The 11,231-nt window shown below is 46.7% G+C and overlaps 1 protein-coding gene across 2 annotated transcripts in view; it reads right to left on the bottom strand.

The window, feature by feature from the left end:
* The window catches only part of ZNRF3 (zinc and ring finger 3), a 66,354-nt gene extending 65,826 nt beyond the window's left edge, over positions 1 to 528 (bottom strand). The window contains exon 1 of one of the 2 annotated variants that reach the window (XM_059863292.1): positions 115 to 528. In XM_059863292.1, the coding sequence (XP_059719275.1) occupies positions 115 to 354 (240 nt within the window). In that variant the 5' untranslated portion in view covers positions 355 to 528. The remainder of the gene's footprint in view (positions 1 to 114) is intronic. The other variant, XM_059863291.1, reaches the window with a different exon arrangement.
* Between the last annotated feature and the right edge of the window lie 10,703 nt (positions 529 to 11,231).

The following is an 11,231-nucleotide window of genomic DNA, read 5'->3' on the forward strand; positions in this document are numbered from 1 at the left end:
GCGTCCCGGGCCGCGCGGCGCACGTGGGGCGGCGGGCCCGGCCCCGCTTTGTGCCGCAGGTGCCGGGCCCGCGGAGCCATCTTGGGGCAGGCGGCGCCCCCCGGCCGCGCTCACCTGCACGATCTCGCCTTCGGCGCTCAGCGTGGCCCCCGCGCGGGAGAAGCGGCCCTGCAGCCCCGTGGTGTAGGTGGTGTAGTCGCCGCTGGGGCTGGACTCGAAGAGCACCACCTCCACGAACGCCGTCTCCTTGCCCAGCGCCGCGCCCGGCGCCGCGGCCAGCAGCACCCCGAGCAGCAGCAGAGGCGGAGGCAGCGGCGGCACGGGCAGCCCCGCGCCGGCCCCGCAGCCCCTCATCGCGCGGCGGGAGGAAGCGGCGCCCCGCCGCCGCGCATCTCTCCCGAGCGGCTCCAGCTCCGGGGCCGGGGTCCCGGGCTGGTCAGCGTCCCATGGCAGCGGCCCTCCCGCCGCGCTGCGCCCCGCTCCTCGCTGCCGCGCTCCCCTTCCCTCGCCCCGGCTCCTCTCCGCCCTGCCAAGCCGCTTCCCTTTCATCTGCTCCACGTGACGGCCACCACGGGGTTATCCCCGCCCTCCGCGCCGCGCTGACCCGCTCGGTCCCTCCCGCCGTGCACACACCGCCCGCAGCCCCGCCGGGCCCGGCCGAGCCGAGCGGTTGCCGTGGCTGCCGGCGGTCCGGCCTGGCTCGGCCTGGCCCCGCGAGGGTCTGAGAGCGAGCAGCACTCGGGACGGCCCTGCCGGGATCGGCTTTCCACGCGGCCGGGCCTGCAGGGCCGGGAGGCGAAGAGCAGCCCCGGAGACCTGTGGCAACCGCCTGGGCCCGCGTCCGCCGGGGCTGCTGCCCGCCGGTGCCGGGACTGCCGCGCTGCCCAGCCGCGGGCTGCGGGCCCAGGGCCGTAACGGCTCGGCCGGGCCGCTTCCCGGCGCTAGCGCGGCCGCCGGCCATGCCCGGTGCGTTAGGCGCGGATCCCGAGCGCGGTGGCACAGCCCGGGTGGACGCGCCCCGGCGGGCGGAGCAGTGCTCCGGCAACACGGGTACCACGGCACCCATCCTCCGCAGACAGCGCTGCGCTGCCGGCCGGACGTGCCAATTATTCGCAGGTGGCACCCGGCGGGCTCCTCGTTTGTGTCTGGGCTCATCGGACCCCTGACCCCACCCTCCTGAATCTGAGTTAGGGGAGGCTGGGTTCCCTGGGCTCTTTCGCTTGGCTGTAAGTGCGAGTCTACAAAACCTCCATCAATGATGAGGGGAAAATGTGTTGGTAATGATTTTTGTTGCTGTCTCGCACAAGAACTGGATGTCAGCCAATTACGCATTTTTCCATTAAAAGTGTGTACAGCTAAGTCATGGAACTCAATACATGGTGTTACACAGCCTAAAAATGTAACTCAGTGACAAGGACGATTGAGACAAACTGATCCAAGATCCCTTGTTGACTGTGAAACGCAATGTTTGGAAACAAAGCCCAGCCCTAACTCACTGGCAGAAGAAATAATACTATAGTCTTCAAATGGCCAGCTCTTTTCCTAAATATACTTTGTTACAGGTGAAGACCAGGTAGTTCTTCCTTAGCGTGACACAGTGAGCAATGTTAGCTTAACACATGGAGGATTTCTTCAGTGGCAACGGGTCAAGAAGGGATTGCAGGACCATAACTCTGGGCTTCTACAGTAAGCCACAAAATACCTGACACTACAGTACAGTGGATCAAAGGCCACAGAACTATTGCATATTTAGAAAGGGAGCTGGAAGGGACATCACTGTGGTGCACTATGCAAATTTAGATGTGGTCAACAGGTACTAATTTTTGATTACAGGTATATTTCAGTACAATTTCAGAAATTCATGGCATCTAGTGTACTAAACAGAAGCATTTTAATCCCTTAGTGCAAACTGCCTCTACTTGATTTTCCTTCCCCCATGAGGCAAATGACTGATGCTTAGCCAGCACATGGTCTGCTACATCACAATCAACCTAGGAACAGCTTAAACTGGAAACTACCAACAGAAAAAGATGTGAATGGGGCACTATACAGCAAGTGGACAGATCCTATGCCTAAAATAAGAGTTGCTGAAGATCTGATCCATTCCACTTGGACTACAGACACAGCAAAATTGCCTTGGAGCAGCCTCTCAGTCAAATACTGAGGAGTGACATGAGGCTCTAGGTCTCAGGTCACCAAGTTCCCTCGACTTGGGCAGAAATCCAAGCAGGAAGTTACAGGAAGAGAATGGACTGTCTATCATTAAAGCATCGAATATTTCTAATTGGCATCCTGCCCAGTTAGCAGTATAGAGTTCACAATTCAGTTATGCCATAATACTTCAGATATGTTTTCTTTTTTTTTTCCCTGAATGAAAAACTGAGGTCCAGGGTCTGAATACAGAAGTCTCAAGCATTTATAACTACAGTTGAGGACAGTGAGAGCTGTGATTTGAGCAAAACTAAATTATGTGCAATGCCAAATGGTCTGAGAAAGCAGACCAGGCACTCAGTCTCTTCTTTCAAGTAACAAGTGACAGAACCAGCAGAAAAAACCACAGGTTTCGCCAGGGGAGGCTTGGATATCAGGGAACATTTCTGCTTGGAAAGAGTTGCCAAGCATTGGATCAGGGGGCCATGGATAGAGGTGGAGTCACCATGCCCCTGGGGGATTTTAAAGATGCGTGGATGTGGCACTTGGGGACACGGTTTAGTGGCTTAGCAGTGCTGGGGAAATGGTTGGACTCATTGTCTTACAGATCTTTTCCAACATAAACAATTCTATAATTCTATCTCAGAAGCAGGCAATCAACACTAGAGGATGCTCTTGACACTGAACTTCCTACATCTCATTTCCTTTGCAAAGAAATGGATATTTTAGAACCCTCCTCCCTCTGCTCTTGAGAGAAAACAAAGTTAGCAAAGTAGCCACATTATACATGCACAATATATACACAATCACAAAATAAATGTGATGAACATTATAGAAAAAGCTCGAAACTATTTCCTCAGAGCCCAGCTGTCCATAGGAAGGATAAAAAGCCTGGTTAACTCATTCACACACCCAGATCTGCCTGTCCAGGTGTTTTCAGGAATTGATAACTCAGACTACTGCCCACATTCCCTATATATTGCTCTGCAGAGCTTATTTCCTAAGTTAATGGTATTGGTGTACCTCTTAATAAGCAATAGGAACAAGTGCTGTCCTTTTCCCAGTAAATTCAAGGACATGTACACGCCTGCCCTTTTTCTCTGAGACAGAATTGCACAGCAGAGAGTTTTCGGGCTGACTTAGAGCTTTGCTCGGACACACCCGAGCGCTTGCGGAGCTCTCGCTCTGAAGGAGCCGCCGCAGCTCCTGAGGCCGCGGGGAAGGGCCGGGGAGGGGCGGCTGCAGCGCGGCACGGCCACCAGCAGGTGGCCCCCGAGAGCCGCCGGGGCTGCGGGACGTGTCCGGGGCGGGTGCGGAGCCAGAGCGGGGCTGGAGAGTCCGGCAGCAGCACATGGGTTAAAATATCTCCAACAGCCTTGCATCTTCATCTTCTTCATCTAGCATCTTCATCTAAACCTTACCATTACACTTTGGACCTGAAAGCCCATCGTAATGGACAACGTTTTTACTACAGATGCTTTACTAACAGTGAGGATATCAGAGCCGAACCATAATAGACTTGTCCCTCTCTGAACACAAGCTGCTACCCTGTGCCTTCTGTGGAGCCAGCAAACCAAAAATGTAGGAGGCAGGAGATGGATGATTTATGGAAGTGATGGTTTCGCCATTATCATCAATAATTCTAAATTAAAGTAACAAACTGTTGTAGCTTGTCAGCTTAATTAAAGAACAAAAAGAAAAGTCGGTGGATATTTGTACTAAGAAAAAAATGCCGTGCAAAGTGGCTTTGCCTCTTGCTGCTTAAGGTTTGGAAACACAATACAAGTAAATCAGCATCGAAGCAACACAGAAAAACCAACTGACTAGCCACAACAGCTTTGATTGTAACAATTTTTCCTGAACAAAATTTGTAGTTAATGTTTGAATAGTTAAGGTTTCCAATGATTTAAACAACATGTAGTCTTTCAAATCTGTAAGAACATTGTGACTGGGGAATCCTTCACCTCTCTGTACACATAATTGTCTACTGAAGGGAAAAAATAATAATGAATCAGGTCTGTAAAACTGAATTATGCAGATAATTAAGCTCAAATAATAGTTGCAAGACAACACTGCCATGCTTGATGCTTTCCTTCAGAGTCCTCACCAGGCAGGCATAGCAGATCATGTCACCAAATGAAGAAAAAAAGAATTCTGAGAAACAAACCTAGGAAATTGTTTCTATACACTTTTTGATCATCTAAAATCTCTGCAAGGGGTGGCAGGAACAGAATGGATTTGGAAAAAATGCGGAGCCATATTTTCCAAGATTCTCAGTATCTATTCTGCAAGAAAGACCCTCAAATGCATCCATAGCAATGTCTTTCACTGTGCTGCTGTGCTCCTGAGACTGCTCTGTATCACATCTACTCACTTTCAGTTACAGTTGCACTAAACCCCACACTGCTGTTAATTTCATGTGTTCATTAGGTCAATGCTTAGCAGTATCCTCATTCATGATATTGAAGAAGTCACCCATGAAATGAAATGAAATAAAAATAACAAACCATGCATATTTCACATATTTATATACAATCTTCTGTATTTAATTCAACATTGTTATTCGTGTTTCTGGAGTAAATATAGGGTACAAGATGCTGTTCCTGAAGCCCTACTTCAAGCAATAATATAAAATGAACAATATATAAACATCACAGAATAAATTTGCAGCACATGGTTAAAGTGTATGATGTATTGGCTGCTAATACTAATTGCAATATGAAGAACTGTATGCTAAAGCCAAAAAATAGATTTCACTGCTTCTGAGTACCAAAAGCAAAAAACACTCTTAAAATGTTACTGGCTAAAATGAACAAATTCCTACATTAACAATGGATTGATTCACGTGACTGTGAGTTTAGAAACTATTTACTCTATTTCATCTTAGGTCATCTATTATATTAAAGACTCACCTGAGTTAAAAGATCTGACTGGCACTTTTAATTAATCACCTTAAAACACTTATTTTCCACATTCAACTACTAGTTTAGGATCTGTTTAATTAGTAGATTAAGGGCTCTAGCTGTCCCTGCCTGTTTACATAAGAGTTATCATTAAAGTCAGGGCTAACAGAGCAAATCAGCAAGGGTACCAGAGACAAACCATAATAGACTTGTCCCTCTCTGAGCACCAGCTGCTACCCTGTGCCCTCTGTGGAGTTAGCAAATCAAAAATGTAGGAGGCAGGAGATGGATGATTCTGACAATATCCCCCACATTCTGGGTCCTGTTGAATTTATTCTGAAACAGAACTGATTCATAACTTGACATTTCCTGATAATTTCCTCTTCTCATACAGGGTCACATGACAGCTGGATACAGGCTTCTGCATACAAAAGGGCACCTAAATGGAAGAATATAAGGAAATAAATTCAAAATTACAAAACAACAAAGCTTCCATGACTCCCAGGAGCTCTGGACTTCTAAAATAATTTCAAAGCCTCGGGAAGGTCTAAGAAATAAGAAAAGGTTTTCCCTTTTAAAGGCTGGCAGTGCTCCAAAGAGGAGTTGGCTTCTGCCAACAGGAAGTAGCCATCAAGTTTTCCTAAGCGTGGTTGTTTACCTCCCTGGGTATTTTCCGAGAAGAGGCTCCAGCTCTGAACCAGGATGTGCAAACAAAAAGACTTACTGGAACAGGAGCTTTTAGGTATGTGAGATTTCAAGTTAAGTGTTTTCCTCAGAGAGTTTGCTCAACATGTGAGACACTGGCACAAAACCCAGAACAGCATTGTTGGTTCTCTGGGACAGCACAGCAGCAAGTTCAGCCTCTCCTGTACTGCCCAAGCACATTCTGCAGAACCACCCCAAAAAATGCACTTGCTGCATCATCTCAAGTCAGTGTAGGACCTCTGCCTTTTTTCTTTTACTCATGACTACCACCTCTAATGTGTCATTGTGCATCAGTGTACACAGGTGAGCACAACACTTCTGTGCACAGCTCCTGTGGCATCTCTCAGAACCTCCAAATCCTCATACTCTGCACAGCTCTCTGGTTCACATTTTCCTGCCAGCAGGAGAGAACCCTGAAGAGGAACACTGTGCTTGGGACCACCAAGCTAGAAAGAGAAAAGCCAAAGAGGTGAAGTAGGACTACACATGGGAATAGGTACTACAATCAAACCACAGCAAAGCACCAGAGGTGGCAACAGCTGGACCTTTTAAAGGGATTCTCCTTCCATGCAATGGAAGCAGAATCAATAGAGCAATAAAAAGAATGGTGTGGGAAGGGGATGGGCCAAGCTGGTTGGAAGCAGAGGCCAGAACTACTAAGCAAAGCAATAACTACAACCTCCTCTTGACTTGTGGGGTTCCTGCAGAGATCATGGCTGCTCACCAAACACATTATCTGACCTGAGCCCATTTTCCTGGCTGAGTGACCAATGCTGTTTTATTCCCAGCTGGACTCTCTCAGGAACTGGCAGATGGCATAAACCTTCCCAAGGGCATCCAGTGGCTATGTATAAAGATCTGTTTACATGACTAATGTTTGCAGAGTTTTCCCAGTAACTTTTCATTCTTCCAGAACTGGGCACAGGGTTGCCAGCCATTCTGTTTACTGTGGTGTGGATATCTTGTCTTCTTTTAAATTCCCAAACCATTCCCAGTGGTTTGCTCCAAGCTCTGAATGTGCAAGAGAAATTTCCTTCCCTGTCTGACAGAAAGAATCAAATGAAGAGATCTTTATCTCAAAATACTGCCATGTCCTTGTAAGCAGATAGATTTTCCCTTTATATCAGCATTCCTTGGCAGTGTGATGAGGGGGATTAGGAAGCTGTCTCTACATTGGGACCTCTGCTGTTTAATAAGCACATCAGTTTTCTGGAAAAATTTGTAAATTGGCAAAAAAATGCCACTGCTACAAAATTATATACATTTGTTAATTTCTGGTCTCACCCGAGACAGTGAATTCTTGAGTTTCAGAGGAGTCTAAAAATGAAGCAAATTGGAATTACAATGCAAGTGAAATTCAGGGGGAAAAAAATCTCACTATGGAGATGCAAGGAACATTGTGAGCCTTTTATAGAGATTGCTTGATCTCAAATTTACTGTTATCACTCAAAAAAACAATATATCATGAGACTGTTTTAAGAAAAATCTCTCATCTTGTATTCTGTAACAGGAACAAAAGGAATTACACACAAAGGAAAAAATGTTAGAAGCTGTGAAACATGAGATGATTTTGTTGCCAAACAATCTGTGATGCAAAGGGGTCACTACAGAAGAAGGCCACAATGGAGGTTCATATTTTCTAAAAATGAAGTTAACCAGTTGCTATACATGCATCTACACCTGGCTTTTGGGCAATGTGCTCCTCATCTCCCTTTTTTTTTTTTTTATGAGGTACTGCATTGAAATTTATTGCTGCTAAACTGCCATTAAACCTGGAATAGAGCACAACCTCTTTGTATGTGGGCAATGGAACTGAACTGTCCCAAGAAGCTCCAAGGTGAACCTCAGTGCCTATGGCTGCTGGAAACTCCTGCAGCATTGAAAGGAGACCCTCTTTTCCTGAAGAAAAGCCTAACAAAAGGCCTAATTTCTAGTCAGCTTGCAGAATATTTTTGTTCCAGAAACATTGATAGTGTTGACTAAGTTAACTTAGACTTCGTTTGTGAATCAGAAGCAAGATTTCATTGACTATGGTGATGGGAGAACCAACTCTATTGCATGGGGAGGCAGATAATCCTATAAAAGGAGCATGTGAGACATCTCTGTCACAAGATATGGGCTGCCTGAGCCAGCTGATGCTGCCTGCAGTGCTTGGGACACTGCTATGGGGAAAATACAGACAGAGCTCCAGCAAGAAGGCCTGAAGGTATTCAAAGAGGTGTAACAGGAGTCACTTCAGGTACAGGTGTGATGGGATCTCTCCCTCAGCACAAATCACCTAGGTCAGAGGACTGGACCATAAAGAGACCAAAGTAAGACTCTACAGCCTTTGGCCCACAACCAAGATCTGAGATGGAACTGAGGCAGACCTACCTCACTCTTCCTTGAAATTCTGGCTAATTGGAAGCGCCAGTAACATGTGGGTGGAACATGAGGACATGAGGACTTGAGGACAGGAGGACAAGGAACTGGAATGCAAGGTCCACATATGTTAGGAAAGCCATGGTTTAAAGTTGAACTCACTGTGTCTTTTCCATGTTTTTCTGGTGGCAACCTGGGAACAATCACAGAAGTCAATGAAGCAGAATCCCAATAACTTATTAAGTACTAATGGAGAAGGGATGAGAGGTGAGTGGAAATCCCCTTTCTGAAAGGCTTGCTTGTGACAGTGTTAAGAGAAGGGAAAGCCAATGTCACTTTGGACAGCATGAAGGCAGGGTGGCAGCTCCTTGCAGTAGCCAGAGGATACAGACTCTGCATATTCCCTGAGACTGAGAGCACTAAAACTTTGAAAGATGCACTCCTGAATCCAAATGTGTAATGACAAAATTTAAGAATAAGTAAAATTAGTTTACAGGTTTTGAATAACCTTGTTTTAGGCTGCTAAACAGGTTCTCTTCTCATTTAATCAGCTATTGAAACAGGTAAGGGAACACTCCAGCTGTTGTCAAGAACTTGGGGACCTGGGCCACCATCCAAGTATTTTCAGACACATATTTGGCAAGCAAGCTCTTTCTCAGATTATGATTATCAGGTAATCTTTTCTCTATGCCCCCCTCTTCCATTTTACTTTCCTCCCTATTCTCCCTTTTTTCTTGTCTAGATAACATTGAACACACATTTCTTTCTCTGTATCTGAGATTACACAAGGGTAAAGCCTCTCCACCTTCGTTAAACAAAATTATTTCCTCTGGTGGGTTGGCCACCTGGAACATAAAACATAAAGCTATTTTAGCAGGAACTAATGTGGTTTCTGGCAGGACAGCCAACTGTATCCTCATTGGCACATCCTTGGTGGTAGTGCTGAACCCCCCAGCGGGGTGAAGGCAGGGTGAGAAGCATTCTTGAGTCACACAGATCACAGGATTAAATCCAATGACTGAAAAAAAGAAAAATACAAAGACCACAATGTGTAAACAGTGAAGGGGAAAAAAAAAGTGGAAATCAGAATTAAACTTGAAACCTTCTTGTTAAAACTCTCTGAAAGGGTGTCACAGTGTAAGACCAGCTTTATGGACCTTTTCTTAGGCACTCTTTTACCAGTGACTCAACCATATATTTAATAAAACACTTTATATATCCTAATGTTAGTAAGATAATATTTGTGAGCCTAAATATACTCTCAGCAACTGCTCCAGAGTTTTTTAGTACTACTAAAATCTTCAACAGGACTAGAATGCAGGGTGTCATGCCCTTCTTTTGCTAGCTATTACTGCCAACACTAATGGATGCTGTTATTATATTCAGTAACAATGGACACCACCAGTGCCAAGGGCAGCTTCCACTTTTGTTGGTTACACATCACTGTGAAGCAGCTCAGGCACCACTACTAGCACATATGTCCCTGCACTTCTGTGGTTTATTCATGATCACAAATGTTTGCTGCAAAAGGAAGCGTGCTTTTCATGGGCTCTGGTTCCACATAAAATTAAATAGCAAAATTAAATCACCTGCAGACAGAAGGTTGGGATTTTTCTTCAGTCGTAATACCAAGACAAATTATATCTTTATGATAAATCATATAATGATAAATCAGATCTCCCCAGTATAGCTGTGAATATTACAAATCAGCAATGGAAGGCAGCCCTGTTCATCCCACTTTACTTGCAAATAAGGGCAGCTTGAAATGTATGTCTGAAATCTGAAGCAGTTATTAATACTGAATCTGCATTTTGGTAGAAAAAGTAACACTTTAAAGTGGGAATTGGAATTATAGAAGAAACATGAGTCCAAATCCAGAAGAGACACACAAAAGAGAGGCAGTATCTCCAATGGCCAGTGTCTCAGGGGCTTAGCAGGACCCGAACAAACAATTTTTTGCACTCCCATTAAAAGGCTTATTGAAAAATTGCCATGTTTTTCACAAAGGTGTCAAAGTAGAAAGATGAACTTTCAGCCTTAGCTCAATGTCATGCTGCAGTACGCAAGAAAAGAACAAACACAAGCTTACAAATGCAGTTTGTTCTCTGTATCATGAAAGCCTGGCAGAACTCCAGTGCTGGAGTAATGCCAAACCAGCACACCAGTGCCTTTGATCTTCTAAAGCTCATGTTTTCCTTTAGTGTTTAACATCTCCACTAATTTAAAATCAATGTACAAATGGCTTTCAGAAATAATTGTGAGCAGCCAAAGTCTCGACATTTCATAACTATTCAGGTCGCTGGCAACTGTCACAAGTGGAAACTTGGAGAGCTGCAGGCACGGAGCCGCCGGCAGCTCAAACAGCCTCGATGCCCTGCGTGGCTGTGCATTGCTGCCCGTAGGTTGCGGAACACCTGCATTCCCATGGGCAGAGCATTTCTGGCTTTCTACCTGCACGCCTTTTGCCTGACCCCCAGATCTATCGGATCTGACACCAGCCCGTCACGGCAGGGTGATTTCCTCCCTCAGACACCACAGAAGCGCTCACTTCACTCCCACACAGCTTCTCAGGAGCGGCCTGGGGGCAGCGGTGCGACTCCCCTGAGGGATTTCTGCAGGGTTTCCTGCAGTTCCACTCATCAATCACTAACCTCGCTGCCTTTTTAGTCTTCTTAGACTAAAAAGTTCGTTCTTATGGCATCTGCTACAACTCCATTCGTGGCACTTGTGTTCCCCATGATTATGCTTGTGACCACTTGTGACAGACCGGCTCCGGGAAGGAGACCAGAGAGAGATTTCAGCTGGATTGCCACGCCAGGCCCGGTTCATTGCCTCTTCTAGGAATTTAAACTCCGACCACCGCCATCGCGGGCGGGCCCGGCCCGAGTCTGGCCCGGGTCCCGTCCGGCCCCTCCCGGCCCCGCTCTGCCCTCACAGCCGCCTACAAGCCCCGCCCCTCGCCAGCGCCTCACAAGCGCAGCTCCTTGTCTGATGCAATTCGCTTCCCCCCTTGCTCGCGGCCTCGGGCCAATCCCAGGCTCTCCCGGCCGTGGCGTCACGCCTCTTAACCAATGAGCGAGAGCCACGATGGTAGAAATCCGGGCGGGGCGG

Source organism: Haemorhous mexicanus, chromosome 19 (genome assembly GCF_027477595.1).
Source record: "Haemorhous mexicanus isolate bHaeMex1 chromosome 19, bHaeMex1.pri, whole genome shotgun sequence".
Taxonomy (NCBI): Eukaryota; Metazoa; Chordata; class Aves; order Passeriformes; family Fringillidae; genus Haemorhous; species Haemorhous mexicanus.